Consider the following 17,420-nt stretch of genomic DNA (forward strand, 5'->3'; position numbering starts at 1 on the left):
CTCTGACTGGCTGTGAGCTCCTCTACGTCCTCATCATCTAGGGCCAGCCCTTCAGCCTCATAGGTGTCCAGCTCAGGGATGGCACGGTAATCCCTCTCCATGCCATCTCCAATCAGCTCTTCTCCATCCTCCTCTTCTTCCATGGGGCCCTCGGTGCCTAGCAGGCCCTCAGACTCATCCTCAAAAGGAGGAAGGTCCCGACCAGGGCTAGAGGTCAGGGCATCCGTGCGCCTTGAGCTTCGCCCAGGGCTGGACGTAAGGGGATCATTGCCTCGCTGCCGCGGGGCAGGACTGGACTCAGAAGATTCCTACAAGGGAAGCAGTGTCTGTCAAACACCTGCAGAAGGTGGGCTGATTTCATAGCCTTTTACCCAGGGAGGTCGTTTCCTACCGCCTGCAACAACTCTTTTCCCAAAAGCAGGAACTCTAAGACTTTCACGCCTGCCACTCCCTCCCAGGAGAAGCCTCTGAGCTGAGCCCTTGGGTTTAGTACACATGGACAGCATGTTCTCACCCTCCGGCCACCCACAGATCCCTGCGTCTTGTTCATGAAAAACCAGAGAGGCCAGGTGGTTCTTTAACCTGTGCACCGTTCCTCCCTCCCCCTTTGGCGGGCACTCGACCACCATTGTGTGCCAGTCATCCTGAGCGTCACCAAACAGCAGGACGCCCGGAATCCACAGGCTGGTGGTGGGACCCGACCCTAAACAAAAGCAAAGGGCAAGGAAAAGTCACATAACAAGGTGGGAGAGACGCAAGACTTGGCCAGGAGAGCAGATGGTGCCCAGGCCGGGCGGGACGGAGTGACTGCGTGGGTACAGAGGAGGGAGGAGGCCGGGTGTTACGGGGTTCCGGGGAAACCCCATGCCAACCGACCCCAGGCAGCGACCCAGGCGCCCGCGGCCCCTGCGAACGGCCCGGTTGCGCCCTGCGGTCCCAGCCCGTCCGCTCACCGCCATCAGAGCGCCGCGCTGCACTCCTTCCAGCTCCCGCAACTAGCAGTTTTCCCGCGAAAAACAGCCCACGTGACCTGCCCGAGCCCGGGAAACGCGGGGAGGGACTAGACGAGACGTCATGACGTAGGCGTCAATTTGCGTCTGTCGCAGGGGTGGGACGCAGGGGCGGTGTGGATGTCTGCCACGCCCACCAGGCTGTAGGCCCCGCCCAAGCCTCTGGTGCGTGCTTAGGTTCTTCTACTAATGTGTGTGCTGGCTAAATGGGGTGGAGGGAGGAGCAGGTCACCGACTCACTTCGTGACATTAGCCAAGGTATGACCGTTGGACGGACCGGGCAACCGAGACCCAGAGCCTGGCTTTTTGAGCACTTCTTCCTTGCCTCATGAGCAATCTCAACTCCCAAAATTGCATTTTTGAGACAGAGTTGTGCTAAGCAGTTCAGGCTGACCTTAAACTCACTTTGTAGCCTACGCTGGTCTTGAACACACAGTGATCCTCTTGCCTCAGCCTCTAGAGTGCTAGGATTACAGGCTTGGGCTACCACGCCTAACCCCAAACTTTTTTTTTTTGGCTACAGTATTGCTGCACAGCTGTGACTCAGTGATCCTCTTGTCTCAGTCTCCCCAGCGCTGGGATTACAGGCATGAGTCACCTTGCCAGGTTTCAGGGCCACCCCGCAGGGCGTGTGGTACCCAGATTGAACTCAAGTCCCTTGCACTTGCTAGGCATTCACTTAGACCACCAAGCTATCTTCCCAGTCCCCCAATTTTTTTTGGTGGAACCTGGGATTGAACTCAGGCCCTTGTGCTTGCCAGGGAAGCGCTTATTCCACTGAGCCATCTCCCCAGCCCTGAAAACAGAAACCAAAATTCTTACCTATCCAATGTAGGTATTTTGTAGGAAGTCACATCTGAGGTTCAAGTGTGAGTTGTCCTCAGGCAGGATGTTCCTTAAGAGTGAGCCTAGGGCAGGGTGCTTAGCTTGTGAGCAGCACTTGCCTGGGAAGCTGCAGGTCCTGAGTTCAGTTCCTAGTACAAAAAAAAAAAAAAAAAAAAAAAAAAAAAAAAAAAACCTGAGGCAGGAGGGTCCTAAATTCAAACCCTGACTGGCCCCTTAGCAACTTAGTGAGATTCTGTCTTAAAATAAATGACTAAATAAGTAAATAAATAGGGCTGGAGATGTAGCTGAGTGCAAAGGCCCTGGGTTCAATACCCAATACCAAAGAACAAACAAGCAAACAAAAATAAAGTAGAGCAGAGGACCCTATGGAAGTGTACGAACCGTTCTGTAGTTTTGCCAAACAGCTCAGGATGTCAGGGCAGGTAAAACTGGCATTGGAAAGATCGGATCTCAAGAGGTCTGGACGCATGTTGGGGATGATACAATGGTGTAGGTCTTCAATCCTCCTGCTTCCCTGGGACTGAGGTGCTGGAGGCAGATGGGTCTTCCTCCTCTTCCTGGTAGCTGTAGGTAACCAGGACAAAAGATGTTCAAGAGATGGAGTCCGTAGGCCCCCATGCTTGGGGACAGTAAAAGAGAGGCTTGAGTAGGTAGGCTAGTGGCACCACCACTGAGATGGGGGTGCAGAGGATGAGTTTGTTTCTGCCTGTGATGGCTTTTGGGCTGGTTAGAGAATCTCCCCCTTTCTATACTCTAGGCCACTTACATCATTCTGTTTTCTTTTTCTTTCCATTTTAAATTATTTTGTGAGCTAGGGTCTCACTATGTAGCCCAGGCTAGCCTTGAAATTGTCTCAGTATGTATCCCAGGTGGGTCCTTTTGCCTCAGCCTCCTGAGTGTTGGCATTACAGCCATGCACCACTACATCTGGCCACTCTGTGTCTACTTCATGAACAGTCATAACAGTTTACCACCAAGTGGGCCCAGTAGAACCCAGTCCATGAGAGACAGCTCTGGCTTCATGGTCACCTCCTATGCCCTGGTTACCTCTGCCAAGTTTTGGTAGCCTGGTAGGCTGCTTTCTAAACTGTGCATGGCTCTCCACTGTGGACATCCTGCCTTAGTCTAGAACCTGGTCTACACTGTGGTCTTCCTACTAGAGCCTGTCATAAATGTCACACAGCATTTCCCCACCACACACACTCCTAATTTCATGGGTCTTGTGGGTCCTGTGGCTGTGGGGACAGTCCTTCCCTGTAGCCTGACTCCAAGCTGGAAGCCTTTGTCACCTGCTGATGTTCGGGTCACAGCAGCCTGTGCAGGTGTGGAGATTGCTGCCTCTAGGCCCCTGAAGTGGCCTATAAGCATTGTGCTTCTTTTTGGGTGGTATGATGTGTCCTTTCTTTTGCAGAGGGTGAACCCCGTATGCCCCAGACTGCTAGCCCCCTTGAGCACCATCAAAATGCTCCATCACAGGGTTTAGTGCTGCTCTCTGGAGCACATTTATCTGGCCAGTGCAAAGTCTTCACTTTCTTTTTTTTTTTTAAATATTTATTTATTTTTTATTTATTACATTTATTTATTGTGTGTGTGTGTGTGGCCAGCTCAGCCCACCAGGGGGCGGGGCTGGCTGGCATGTGGTGCTGGGGATCGAACCGCGGTCCCTGTGCTTTGCCAAGCTTGTTTCAAGTAGGTGCTTTAGACCACTGAGCCATCTCTCCAGCCCAGTCTTCACTTTCTTATTAGTCCTTGCTCATCCAACCTGACTGAAAATGGAAATCAGTGTCATTTTCTGCAGTAAGTCCAGGCTACATATCCCTATGCCATGGACAGAGCAAGAGCAGATAGGTGTGTTCTGCCTGTCCCTGTGCATTTGAGGGGTTCCAGACAGGGATGGGAAAGAGGCTTGGTCAGTGGGGAGGCCACATGCCATACCTGCAGCTACACAGCTGTGGGCAAGGCGTTGAGGTCCGTGGTATAGTATTTGGGAATTCACCTCCATTCTGTGTATTCATTTAAAGCCAGACTGATAAATTAAATAGGGGTACATCTGGGTATGGTGGTGCAAGCCTATAATCCTAGAAGTCAGGAGGCTGAAGCAGTAGGATCGATCGCCAGGAGTTTGAAGCCAGCTTGGGCTATGTACTGACTTCAAGTGCAGCTGAACTACATATCGAGACCATCGCAAAAGAACCAAAAATAAATATGTAAATAAGTATGGATACAATTAAATAGAGGTGCCAGACGTGGTGGTTTATGCCTGTAATCCCAGAACTTGGGAGGCTGAGGCAGGAGGATCACTGTAAGTTCAAGACCAGCCTGGGTTACAAAGTGAGCTCAAGGCAAGCCTAAACTGCATAGCGAGACCCAGAGAGAGAGAGAGAGAGAGAGAGAGAGAGAGAGAGAGAGAGAGAGAGAGAGAGAGAGAGAGAGAAACTAAATAGAGGTGCAACTCCCAGCCCCACATGCTTTCAGTATGTAAGGATAGCATTAATTTCTGATATTTTCTTTGGTCTGTGATTTCTAAATTTTGTGGTACTGGGAGTTTAAGCCTAGGGCCTCAACTCCTGTTCTGCCACTGAGCGACACCTCTTAACCTTTTTTATTTTCAGACAGGTCTGGCTAAATTGTTCATGTTAGCTTTGAACTTGCAGCCTTCAGCCTCTAAAGTAACTGGCATTACAGCATGAGCTACCACACCCATCTGTGATACTGCTTTTTACTATCTTCACTGGGGCAGTAGATGTTGATGTTTGGGGGGGGGGGCTTTTCTTTTCTTTTTTCTTTTTGCAGAACCAGGACCGAGGACTTGAGCTTGCCAGGCAAGTGCTTATTCTACTGAGCCATCTCTCCAGCCCTGGGTGTGAGGGGGGTTTTCTTGACTTTGAAAGCACTATGAAAATTCTCACCCTGAAGACCAAGGAACTGGTGAGTGCCTCCTGTCAACTCCTTAGTGTATTCTTTGTGACACAGCTTTCCTCACCCTACAGCAGTTGAACCCACCTGCCCTCTACCTGGCCTTTAGCATTTGGGGTTGCTATCCTGCCCTCTGCCATCAGAGGGCGCGATTCTACAACTGCAGCATATTTGTCAGGTTAGGGTAGAGTGGGTGCTGCCCTCGTGCTTGGTGTGGGGCAGGAACAGAACCTCAAGAGTCAGATCTTTATTAAACTTAACATTTATTGAACTTCGTCGATGCCACACTACCTTTGCCCTCAGACCTCCTCCCTACCGGCAGCCTGTACTGTGTGTGTGTGTGTGTGACAGCATACACTTGAGAAAAAGTGTCTCCCTATGTAGTTGAGATTGGCCTCAAACTCGCAGTGATCCTCCTGCCTCAGCCTCCTCAGTGCTAGGATTAGAGGCCTGCATTACTATGCCCAGCTCAGAAGCCAGTACTCTTAAAATGCAAAAGAAGAAAGGGGATCATTAGGCCTGCTCACAGACACCTGCCTTCCTTGCACCAGATAGGGGGTGTTTTCCTGCCCTCTGCAGGCTAGAAGTGGTTTAGGATTTTTGTTTTGTCTTGTTTTGCTTGGTATAAGCCATTGGCAGGTGTAGACTTGTTGGCAGGTGCTCAGGCCTGTGCTGACTCTGTGGTCCCCTGGGGCTTGGTCATGAGTGACCACAATAGCAGGCTCACCCAGACTCTCCGGCAAACACGGAAGTAGCACAGACTGCACCCCAAATGAGCTCCAGGCAGGGTATGCTGGGGAGAGTACCAAATCCCCATGGTTACTCTGGTCTCCTCTTGACCAATCCCACAAGCCTGAGCACTGAGATAGAGAAGGGGCCCTGCCACCAGCCCACCTGTTTGGTCTGGGATACCTGCGTTGGGTGACTTCAAAACCGAGCACCAGCGCTCTGCACCAGGCACTTAGTGGGCCTAGGGCTCAGCCCTGGTGACACTGACAAGGCTGGGCTGCCCTGAGGAGGGGGCAGGTGCCTGGGAGGTCATGTCAGGGAGGTTGCTCGCTGCTCCAGCGAGGGTGTCAGGAAGTTCACTTCAAGGAGGATGTGACAGGGACCCACAGACGCTGCGATCCAGGGACACAACTGGATACTGAGCTCATGGATGAAGCAGGCAGACAAAGGACACAGAGAATCCCGGAAGGCTGTCAGGAGGAAGGGGCCTGAGAAACTGCAGTATGAGAGGGGGAGGGACTGGGTCATTTCCTAGCTGTGTTATTTAACCCCTTTGAAACCTCAGGTTCCTCCCAGTAAAATTCGACTCCCAGTGCAAGGCGGGATCGTGAGTGACTGTCACTCTGTGGTGCCCCATTAGCGTCATCCCCGCAGTCAGGCAGTGCGTGTGAAGGGAGGGCCACCCATCCCAGCCTAAGAGACTTGAGGTCACCGGGCCAGCAGAGGAGGGCAGTCTTTGGAGGCCCCGCCTCGGACAGCCTGCCTAAGTCTAGGCTGGAGGCGGAGCGACGGTGGTCGCAAATGCCGCTGCTGATGGCTGCCCGCGGCGGAGGACGCGGCAGCGGAGTTAGGGCGCCCGGTGCGAGCGAGTCTGTGGCCCGGGCCATTTTCCGGGTTTGAAACCCACGGCTTCGCGTACCCGCACTGTTTCTTTAAGACGTCTGCAGGACGCCCCGCCTCTTGGGGCTCTGATTGGTCTTATACGAGCTTTTCGGCGGAGGCTCATTTCTATAGGCTATCTCAGGCTGGGGGGCGGGCCTGAGTGCAACCAACAGGGACTGTGGCTGTTTTCGTAGTTTGGGATGAACGAAAAAGACGGTTGAACCGGCCAGGTCGCAGCTTCCAGGAAGGAGCGCGGCACGGTGTCCTCGGGATTGGAAGGCTTTGCGCACTGGCCACGTCTCACCGGACCCTGTTCCCTCCTCTTTGCGCGTAGCCCTCTTCCGCGCCTCTTGCGCGACGCTCCCCGCCCCCACTGCTGACCCTGGGGGAGGCAGAGACCTGCGGCCTGAGCCGTCCTCGCGGCCCGGGTCCATCCCGGGACCGGGCTGAGTACGCCGGGCTCCTAGGTAAGAAGGAGACCCTCGCCCTGGGATTGCCACGGCGGGACGCTTCACTCCCTCCCGGTGTCTTTTCCACGCATGTCCCTTCCCACTTTTGCAGGGGAAGCCTTGAGAACGCTTCCGAGGGGCCCCCGGGACTCGCGGGAAGAGAGCAGGGTGACATGCCGGACTGGAGTGGGGACTATGGCCCGGGCCCAGACAGGGGTTCTTGGCCCGGGCGTGACAGGGTTGGCGCTGCCAATCCGTCTGGAGCTGAACCTGACCCTGATCTTGGAGTGCCCGGGGTCGTGCTGCTGCCCAGAGAGGAGCAGAGACCATTTATCTCTCGTCGTTTGTTCCCTTGTCCTTTGCGCTGAGCACCGACTTTGTCAGCACCGCGCTAGGGAACTGGGTCAGAAGGGTCAGAAGGTGCGACGACAGACAGTAAACACCTGGGCAGACTAGAGACACAGGTGGGCCGGCCAGGTGTCACCTAGGAGGTCGAAGCAGCGGTGACAAGATTTGGGCCAGGATAAGGAGCCCGAGCATGGGACAGCTTGCACTACTGCGCTGGAGTGGAAGGAAGGGTCGCAGAGCAGCCACAGGGCCTGTCCAGTCTCACTGGGCCTCACCTTCCTGGTAGCTCCTGCCTGAGGTGTCTGGGTGGTCACTCTAGGACAGTGTCTGCCTTCCTGTTCCCAAGGCTGGAGGATAACAGGGAGGGGCAACAGAACTGGCTTCTGTCCCGTGGTTTGGGTGCAGAGTTTGAAATCTTTATATCCCTGGAGCGGTGGGAAGATTTGGGGACCCTACAGGGCCTCACTTCTGCTCACCCAGTGCTCCAGGCTGAAAAGCTGGGCATCCCCTTCCTGGGCATGCGTGGCATGGGTGGGCGAAAGGTGGCCCCTGAAGTGCTGATATGTAGAACACTCCCCCCAGGGGGAAGGAGCCATCCCTCCCAGTTTCCCTGGTCTCTGGCAAGGCCTGCAGTTGCCACAGGGCCTGTGTCCCTAGCGCTTCCTCTGCACATGCCCCCTCCATATGGCCCCACTCCTTCCTCTCCCAGTTTCCTTCCCCTTTCTCCTAAGCCACCAACCCCTCTCCTCTTATCACTGCTGGCACATCTGTCCCCAAGGCCAGGAGCTCACCCAGAGAAGACCCCAGAGCACCAGGCAGGGGAAGGGAATGTGGGTGCTCCTGGGCCAACTGTCTTAACAATTCAGATGTGCCTTGGTGTGCCTCCCCTTCCCTCCTCTTTATGGGGGACAAGTTGGTCCCTCTGACTTAGAGCCTGCACAGAGCATCAAGTGTGTCATCAGGTGTAAATCTCCTCACCCTGAGCCTGCCCATAGGAAGTGTGTGTGGTCGTTGATTTTTTGAGACAGGGTCTTACAATGTGGTCCAGGCTGGCCTTGAATTCACTTTGTATCCCAGGCTGGCCTTGAACTCACAGCAGTCCTCTGGCCTCAGCCTCCAGAGTGCTGGGATTACAAGGTGCGGTTATAGGTGTGGACCACCACAACAAGCTCCTTGTGTTTTTTTAAAAGAAGCATAAAGGGATTTATTATGCATAAACTTAAAGAAGTAGAAATAGAATTTCTGGTCCTCAAGAGAAAGAGTTGCATTACATTCTGAAGCTGAGGACACTTACATTTCTCTTGAGAGGGTGGGACATATAATTAGAGTTTGTTGGAAGTTTCTCTTGGGTCTTGGCTTATGGGACAAAGATGGCTCACCCATATAAAGATAATGGACCATTCATAGGGAGAGATCTAATTTAGAGGCCAAAAGGAGTGTTTGCTTGCCATTCAAGTGATCCTCCTGCCTCAGCCTTCCCAGTGTTGGGAATTTTAGTTATATGCCACCACACCCTGCTTACTGGCTGGTCCTAGTATACAGGAGGTCAGTGCAGGGGGAGCAGCCTACACCCTCCTGTCTTCACCCCATTGCATCTGGATCTGGGAATGGATCCTTTCCTCATTCTCCCAAGCCCCTCCCCTATAAGAGAAGCAGCAGTTATTTTGAGTGTGTGTTGCTGGTGTAGCCACTGACTTAGCTGGTTTTGTTTGATCCTCGAAGCGTGCTAGGTAGGTATTATCATTCCTGTGATACTTAAGTGGGGGAGTGATTCACCCAAGGTCACCCAGCGAGCATGTAGTAAGGTCGGAAGTGCCACCCATGTTGGCTCACTCCATAGCCTAGGAAGCTGGAAACTTTGAGAGAAATGGGGATTTATGGGATTTTATAATGGAAAAGGGCAAGAGGTAGGATTGATGACAAGTGTGGCTGTACCCTGAGGCTCAAATGAACCCTTCGCAGCCTGTCTCCATCTGTCTTTCAGCTCATCGTAGCTCTACGCTGGCTTTACTCTCAAGTGGGGGCCCAAGTAGGAACTAAAGTGGAGCGTGTCTTACTGACAGCTCAGCGGGAACAGAGTAAGCACTTGCCTGGCAAGCACAAGGACCTGAGTTCAATCCCCAGTTCTGAAAAAAAAAGGAACAGGGTATTTCCTGATGATGAAAGCCAAAGTCTTAGGGCAGGTTCTCATTGGCCAGGGCAATGGTGTGTGCTGACTGGCCAGGCTTAGGTCATATACACATCTTTGGTTGTGAAGGGGCAGAGCCAGACACACCAGCCTCACAGACAAAGGGAAAGTTGGAGTTTTCCTGGGGAAAATGGGGTCTTCCTGCTGGCTGACCCTCTACTCTATCCCACTACCCTCACTGGTTCAAGCCACTGTTCCCCCTTGGGGCATTGTTACCATATCTCCTCAAGGTCTCCTTTATCCCATTCTGCATTCTTTGGTGTCTCTCCAGAAAGTTCTTTGTTCAGCTTTTCCCCGGTGGCTGGGTCCTTCTCAGTTACTTAGCTCCTGTTGCAGCATCACCTGTCTGACCACCCACCCCAAAGTAGTGTCTTTATAGTCCTCGAGATTCAAGTATAGGCCCTGAAACAAGGCCAACAAAAGAAGACAAGATGACTCTTGTCTGTTGCCTGGCAGTCTGTGCAAGTAGGACTTGCATGGCGGGACCCCATGCAGTGCCTTCTTGATTTATTATCCTCAATGCAGGTTTCTGATCTTGTGGTCTAAAGTGGCTGCTTTTGCTCCCACCATCACATCCACGTTCTAGCCAATGGAAGTGGCTAGCCTCACTCTGTTCAAGTCCAGTTGTACAGAACTGAGCCACATGGCCACACCCACCTGCAGGAGGAGCTGGGAAAAGCCCCACTGCTCTGGGAAGCCTTGTGCTGTCTGCTGCAGAGGGGAGGCTGAAATAGCCCACCTTCTCTCTTCCTTCCTTCCTGCCAGAGCTAGATGGTACTGGCATCTCATGGCCCAGGCACATGGAGAGGCTGTCCCTGTGTCCTCTCCCCCAGCGCTGGCCTCAGAGACCATGTGGCTGACATACAAGCATTGTGGATCATGCTGCAGCGAGGCCTTGACTTGTCACTAAGACAGAGCAGTTACTTTCTGGAATTTGCCAAAGGCGGGAATGGTGACATGCACCTCTAATCTGGAGACGGAGGCAGGAGGATCGAAAGTTCAAGCCCAACAGGGCTTAGCCACTCATGGGGGATCCTCTCTGAAAGAATAATAAGGATCTGGGATGCAAAGACCCTGAGGTCAATCCCTAGTACTGCAGAAATATTCCTGAGTATACCTGTGATGTCGAAATCCTAAAAAAAAAAAAAAAAGGAATCCTAGGTGCTGTCCTAGGGCTCCTACCCAGTGTACAGCCTGCACACCTGCTGCCTCGTTCCTGCCTCCCCCCCCCCCCCCCCAGCCTGTTGTTCTTAAGGATCCCACTGCCTACAGGGCTGTCTGGGGCTGTGGTCTTCTCTTGCCTGCCACCTAGTGGCCGGCCTTGGGAATGCGCTGTTTCCTGGGCATCAGTGCTGTAGGACTGGAAAGCCTAGTCATCCTGCCACTGTGTCAAATCAGCATCGCAAACATCCACATCCACCAGGTCCCGGACCGGCTCACTATGCCCTGGACTCCTGGACACTCTCCAGGTCCCTGCTTCTTTCTCCTAAGTGTCCCTTGACCTGCAAGTCTGTGTTCCACTCTTCCAGTTATTGCACCTGGTCTCCGAAGCCTAGGGTGGCTCTCAGGGCCCCAGGCTGCAGCTCTCCTGTCCCCAGGCTGGGCTCTTGGATTTTCATACCCTGATCACCTTGTGGGCACCTGGCTTGTGACGGCTCCCTTGGGCCCTCGGTGGTGCCTCTGTTCCCTCACACCTGTCTCTACTTGGAAACCTCCAATGTATCCCCCTGACCTAGCCCCAAATCCCCTGGGTGGTGATTACTATGGGGTTCTTAGGAGCTGTGTGGCCTCAGGGGGTTGCAAGGGCTTGTGGCCAGTACTGTGTGGTGTGGCAGGCAGGGATACTGAGGCACAGTGACCAGGAAGTCAGGGGCAGCGCTGGGATCTAAAGCCACAGCCTACACTCTGGACCTCTCTGCCACCACCTGTCTGTCCCGAGCCCACTGGGAGGACCAGATGGGCAGGACAGGGTGATGCTGAGTAGCTGGTGTTACTGTGCCTGGCACTTGAGAATGCTCAGATGGAGGGTGGTCTATGTCATTTGAGGCACATGCAGTGCAGCCTGAGACAAGGACAGAACCCCTGCCCAGAGGGCTGGGAGGCCCCACCTGTCACCCACAAGAGCTGGACTCAGAACTGGGCTCCTGGGGGCAGAGTTCACCAGTCGGTCTGGCCTGGTTTTCCCCAGGGTTCCAAGACCCAGAAGCTTGCTAACTATGCACTTCTGACACCGCAGAGCCGGCTCCTGGTGGGATGGACACCTCAGAGTGGGCCATGTGGGTCAACAGGAGCACACCGGTGCCCCCGCCCCAGGCACCGAACATCAGCGTGCCTCACCGCTGTCTGCTGCTGCTGTATGAGGACATCGGTGCCTCCAGGTGAGGGCACTGCCCACCCCCACTGGCGGCTCTGCCGTGTGGCATGGGCTTGCTGGGCCTGTTGAGGGGCAGCACAGGCTCACCAGTGAGCCCACCTCTGTGCCGTCTCCAGGGTCCGGTACTGGGACCTCATGCTGCTCATCCCCAACGTGCTCTTCTTTGTTTTCCTGCTGTGGAAGCTCCCATTTGCTCGAGCCAAGATCCGCCTCACCTCCAGTCCCATTTTCATCACTTTCTACATCCTGGTAAGTCTGCATGGACTGTGCACTCCGCACTCCAGTGGCCTCAGACCAAAAGGGGAAGTAACTGCTGCTGGGGTGCAGACCCAGCTCAGGCATGGTTCTCTTTCTGCCTCCCTCTCCCTCTCTCTGGCCTGAGCTCAGTGAGCTCCTCACTGTGGAGACAAAGGTGGCCCTGAGAAGCTCAGTGCTAAGTGTCCTCCAGAGCTGCTCTTTCCTCAGTTCCCTTTGACCCGTGTTCACAGCCAGCTTGTGGCCATCAAGGGGAGAGGGACTGTGGAGAGGGAGGGTGTCTCAGCCCTACCAAGGAGACCAAGTGAGGTCGCTGTTCCTTGAGAAAATTGGAGAACAGGTTTGAGAGGGAAGGGGAAAGGGCTGGATGCTGGGTGAGGGGTCATCACCCATCACCTGCCTGTCTATTCCTCCATTCCTCTGTCTGTCCAGGGAGACCTCCTGGGGCTGACTTCTCTCATTATGTGGTGGTTTTTGTCCAGGGCCATGGCTGGAAGGAACCTCCAGGTGTGGGCACACAGGTGCAGGCTTCCCAGCTCCCTCCCTCTAGGTTGTAACCCTGTGGAGTCTTCTCTGCTCTGGGATGCTTAAATGAGCTTAGATGTCACCACCTGAGAGGCAAGTGGCTCCCAGGTCCCCAGTTCTGGCTCAGGGAGGGGCATTGGGAGCCCTGCAGGTGTTCCTGAAAGTCCAGGCCCTGGGTAGTTGCTGCCCTCCTGGCTCTAAGAGGCGGTCCTGGGGACTCCAGGCCTACTTCCTTCTCTGCCCCTCTGACCATTTACTCTTTGTGTATTTATTCAGCAGATACTAAGCACCTATTGTATGCCAGGCAGATGTCCTCTTTGAGGAGTGAACAGATCCACGGCCACATACCCAGGACAGGGCAGGCTATACTCCTGGCCTGTTTCCTCTTGGGGAACCTTTGGTCACAGAGCCTTGAAAACAGTGGGGAGAAGATTCTGAGCCCTGGCTGGAGGGCTGTGTGACCCTGGCCAGCGGCTTGCCCTTCTGTGCCCTCCTGGGTCATGTGTGTTAGGTCTGCTTCACTGTATGGTGTCCTCATGAGCACCAGCTAAGACCCCCTCAGTAGGCACAAGCGACAGTGTGCAGCCTTCCCTCCGCATGGCACCAGCCTCCATGGCTCAGGAAATTTTCAGGGCCCACTTCTGCCACACTCACCTCATGATGCTCTCAACAGCCAAAGGCAGCAGGTGCTGTTGTTACCCTTACTTGATAGAAGAAGAAATTGAGGCGTAGAGGTGCAGTCGGCTGCCTGAGGTCACAGTGGAGTAGCAGCCTGTCTGGTTTCACCCCTGGTAACTAGCCATGCTGGCCAGGAAGTTGGGGTGCAGGATAGAGGCAGCTGTGAGATCAGTGCAGTGGGGGGTCTCTTGATACCTGGAGCCACCTTTGGCCTCCCAGCCTCCGACTAACTGCTTCCTTCTTTCCTTGCAGTCAGGAGGGCTCCTGCAGAGTGGTTGAGCCTGGTGGCCCGCCTCTCCCAGGCCTCTGGCTCTCTGATGCCTGCCTGTTCCCTCCCTCTCCCCAGGTGTTCGTGGTGGCCCTGGTGGGCATTGCCCGGGCTGTGGTTTCCATGACAGTCAGCACCTCCAGTGCTGCAACAGTGGCCGACAAGGTGTGTCTGGGCCAGCCCTCAAGGGAGAGTGGGGAGGCCAGCCTCAGGCGGGTGGACCCCAGGCTGACCACGCCCATCTGCCTAGATCCTGTGGGAGATTACCCGCTTCTTCCTGCTGGCCATCGAGCTGAGCGTGGTCATCCTGGGCCTGGCCTTCGGTGCGTTGCCACAGAGGCTCCCTGTCTTCCTCTTTCAAGGTGGGCTGAGCTGACACTTCACTGGGCTGTCTGCCCCTGGCTGAGCTGTGTTTCTTCCAGGTCACCTGGAGAGCAAGTCAAGCATCAAGCGGGTGTTGGCCATCACCACCGTCCTGTCCCTGGCCTACTCAGTCACCCAGGTATGAGGATGGTGCTAGGGTAGACGTTCACTAGGCACCGCTGGCAGACCATTAATTCACCTGGGTGCCTGTCCCAGGCAGGTTCTGGGGCTCCACTAGCTATTGTGACCCAGGACATACAAGTATGGGGGGAGGAGGAGGTGCAAATCTGTCGGTTACCTGCAGTCCAAGTAGGAAAGCCACAGTGGGCAGACCCCTGGGAAAGCTGTGCAGAGGCTGAGGGCTGTACCTCACCCTTTGCTGCCTTTGTTCAAGCTGGGCTTGTTTTGGGTGCCGGGGTTTGGTGGGCAGGATGCCTTGGGGAGCGGGCTGGGGTAGGTGTGATGAGATGGAGACTCAGAGGCGGCACTGTGTCAGAGGAGGCCTCCCTCCTGCAGGGCACCTTGGAGATCCTGTACCCTGATGCCCATCTGTCTGCAAAGGACTTCAACATCTACGGGCATGGAGGCCGCCACTTCTGGCTGATCAGCTCCTGTTTCTTCTTCTTAGTGAGGGCTAGGGCCGGGTTTGGAGCATGGGAGGGCAGTGCTGGGCCAGTCCCGGGCCCCACGCCCCCAGCCCTGTCCTCTCATCGCAGGTCTACTCGTTGGTGGTGGTCCTGCCCAAGACTCCATTGAAGGAGCGCATCTCTCTGCCCTGTGAGCTGGCACCCCGGGTTGTGGGGGACAAGGGGCATGGAGGTTCCTGGGTCGGGCGGAGCCTGGCCAGCTGGGCAGAGCCTCAGACCCCCTCTACCCACAGCACGAAGAAGCTTCTACGTGTACGCGGGCATCCTGGCACTGCTCAACCTGGTGCAGGGGCTGGGCAGCGCACTGCTGTGCGCCGACATTATCGAGGGGCTCTGGTACGCTTTCGCACTGGACGCTTGGCCTGGCGCAGGGGCGTGGCCAGGGTGGGCGTGGTTTGGCGGGCAGGTGCCGGCCTAACCCGCAGCTTGACTGTCTATCACGCTGCCGCACAGCTGCGTGGACGCCACCACCTTCCTCTACTTCAGCTTCTTCGCTCCGCTTATCTACGTGGCCTTTCTGCGGAGCTTCTTCGGGTAAGTCCGCCGGGCCTCGCCGACACCTGGCTTAGTGTAGCGTGCGCCCCCGCGTGGCCACTGGCCGTACTGCAACTTGCGTGCATATGTTTGTGCAGATGAGTGTGTGTGTGTGTGTGACTTTGTACTACGCATCGGCACAGGCTCTCCCACATCCATACTGCGGAGACATGCGCACGGACAGGCACACTGCCTGTTTCCTCAGTAACATACTAGCTCTTTGTAGAGAGGATGCGTTGAGTACCTGATGTGTGTAAACACCGCAGGATCCACAAGACCCCATCCTGCCTGCAGCCCGCACTCCAGCAGAGAGGTCTAGGCCATGTGTGCATGCACCATAGGGCAAGGGCCTTGCGAGTGGCCGTTGTGCAAGGGCCAGCAGGGGAGCAGCAGATTCCAGATACTGCTGCCTCATTTGCTGGTGTGGTGGGACTGGGGCAGGGGTTTAGGAGCCCTTGCATGGAGGAGGGGATCTGCAGGAGAGGTGAGGATGGGGTTGGAACTGGATCCCACACACAGCTTCACTTCTCAGGCTCCTATTAGTAAGCGGGGAGTAGTCTCTTCTTGTCCATCTATCTGAGCATTGCAGAATTAGGGAAGGTGGAGAGGACAAGGTCCAGGGAACAGGGCTTGGCACCAGCCTGGGTTTCCAGAGTTTTCCTGATTCAGAGCTGACTGTTCCAGCTCCCAGGGCCCCAGAAACGGCCAGGTTCATGGCCAGGCTTGCTGGACTTGAGTGCCAGGCTTTGGGCAGCTGTGAGCATGTTCTAGAGACCTGTCGCCTCCCAGCTGCTCCTCACTCCCCTCTCTTTTGCTGCTAGCTCGGAGCCCAAGATCCTCTTCTCCTACAAATGCCAAGTGGATGAGACAGAGGAGCCGGACATGCACCTGCCTCAGCCCTATGCTGTGGTCCGACGGGAAGGCGTGGAGGCTGCTGGGGCTGCGAGCACACAGTTTGACTCTGCAGGGGTAGCCTACCTGGATGATGTGGCTTCCATGCCGTGCCACACTGGCAGTATCAACAGCACGGACAGCGAGCGCTGGAAGGCCATCAATGCCTGAAGGGCTGTGGCTCATCCTGGGGACCTAGGAGAGACTTGGGGAAGTCAAGGCCAAGTGAGGGACATGGGTGGGGGGTCCCTGCATCCTGAGTCTGCAGGCCACTTCCTGTTGTTCCCCTGTGTTCCAGCTAGACTCCTTTCTTTGCCACCTGGCCTTACCCTGCTCAGTACCAGGCCCAGATGCCATCTCCCAGGGCATAGCCTGGCACCTAGGATGGCTCTGCTGGACCTCAGAGTATGGTAGCCTCAGAGCCTGCTGTGGGGCTGGGCTGCAATGTGTATATTTTCATGTTTTATTTTTTAATAAAAAGGAAAAAGTAGGAGGTGTTGCTGTGGAAGTTTTGCAGGGATGCAGGGGCTGGCGGGAGGGGGTGCTGGGAGATGCAGGCCAGATGGGGAAAGAGAACACCCCGCTGTTTCCAGGACCTTCCTTCCTCCCACCATATTAGTGGGGCTTGTGTGAGCCTGCAGGTCCTGTGCTTCCTCCCTTCTCCTGTTTGGCCCTAGTTTTGCTGTCTGTAAAGTGGAGATGAGGCCTGTCTTGGTGGGTTTAGTGATATACCCCTTATCCTGCACTGTAGAGGATGAGGCAGGAGAATTGCTGTGAGTTAGAGGCCAGCCTAGGCTACACAGTGAGGCTCTGTCCCCAAAACAAAACAAAACAAAAAATCCTGTCTTGCAGGATTTTGTGAGCTCTGGAAATCCTGCAGAGGCCTGGTTTCTGGGAAAGGCCTAGTAACAACAGTGCTTAGTATTTTAGCATCCAGGTAACACCAGGTTTGCATCAGGAGCAGAGGGATGCTATGGGAAGGCATTCACAGCAGGAGTGTGCAGGTCGCTTAAGGTGGGGAGTTGTGAACTGGGGCCATCGAGTGACTGCAGGGCCACACTGCTGTGGTTCCAGACTGGGCTCTGAGAATGGACCTCTGGTCAAATAGGTGATTCTCAGGGCAGAGAGGAGACAGCCGGGGTCCCAACTGGACTGCAGCTGCAGACCCTGGGAGAGGCTTAGGTCCCATGGCCAGGGGGACTGCAGGGCCAGCTGGCACCTGTCTCAATGCCAGCCCCAGCTCAGGAGGGCACCAAGGACCTTGACCTTACAGCAGCGTGTAGCCCAGGAGCCATTGTTTTGTGCTTCTTGGATGTGGGACCTAGAGGGTGTCAGCAGCCCTGTGTGGGCAGTGCCATGGTGCAGCTGGAGTGTAGGACAGTGGGGACACAAGGCTGGCAGGGTGACCTAAGAGTTGGCTGCCCTGTATTACACTCTGGATACACCACAGGGATCATCCTGTGAGGCCACTGTTGGCATCTGAGCCTGTTTTACAGCTGTGGCCATATCTGGGATCT

General features: G+C 55.1%; 2 protein-coding genes across 2 annotated transcripts in view; one reads left to right on the forward strand and one right to left on the reverse strand.

The window, feature by feature from the left end:
* Positions 1 to 1,061, reverse strand: part of Mcm2 (minichromosome maintenance complex component 2) — a 12,809-nt gene extending 11,748 nt beyond the window's left edge. Inside the window, exons 1-2 of the mRNA XM_023706383.1 lie at positions 954 to 1,061; positions 42 to 308 (exon numbers count right to left, since the gene is read on the reverse strand). Coding sequence (XP_023562151.1) covers positions 42 to 308; positions 954 to 959 — 273 coding nt within the window. The 5' untranslated portion in view covers positions 960 to 1,061. The remainder of the gene's footprint in view (positions 1 to 41; positions 309 to 953) is intronic.
* Positions 1,062 to 6,328: 5,267 nt separating this feature from the next.
* Tpra1 (transmembrane protein adipocyte associated 1) lies at positions 6,329 to 16,393 on the forward strand. Its single transcript, XM_004646103.2, has 12 exons — positions 6,329 to 6,395; positions 6,718 to 6,850; positions 11,605 to 11,746; positions 11,859 to 11,991; positions 13,547 to 13,633; positions 13,719 to 13,791; positions 13,891 to 13,970; positions 14,348 to 14,458; positions 14,548 to 14,608; positions 14,712 to 14,814; positions 14,932 to 15,012; positions 15,834 to 16,393. The coding sequence occupies exons 3-12, from the start codon at positions 11,622 to 11,624 to the stop codon at positions 16,072 to 16,074; spliced, it is 1,095 nt and encodes a 364-aa protein (XP_004646160.1). The 5' UTR covers positions 6,329 to 6,395; positions 6,718 to 6,850; positions 11,605 to 11,621; the 3' UTR covers positions 16,075 to 16,393.
* Positions 16,394 to 17,420: the final 1,027 nt, after the last annotated feature.

Source organism: Octodon degus, unplaced genomic scaffold (assembly GCF_000260255.1).
Source record: "Octodon degus isolate 3935 unplaced genomic scaffold, OctDeg1.0 scaffold00254, whole genome shotgun sequence".
NCBI classification, from domain to species: domain Eukaryota; kingdom Metazoa; phylum Chordata; class Mammalia; order Rodentia; family Octodontidae; genus Octodon; species Octodon degus.

Excerpts from the sequence above, each read along its gene's own strand:
- Tpra1 (XM_004646103.2), top strand. The coding sequence starts at position 11,622 with ATGGACACCTCAGAGTGGGCCATGTGGGTCAACAGGAGCACACCGGTG. Across the intron at positions 13,634-13,718 it reads CTGCAACAGTGGCCGACAAG|ATCCTGTGGGAGATTACCCG; the intron begins GTGTGTCTGGGC and ends CCATCTGCCTAG. Across the intron at positions 14,609-14,711 it reads GGAGCGCATCTCTCTGCCCT|CACGAAGAAGCTTCTACGTG; the intron begins GTGAGCTGGCAC and ends CTCTACCCACAG.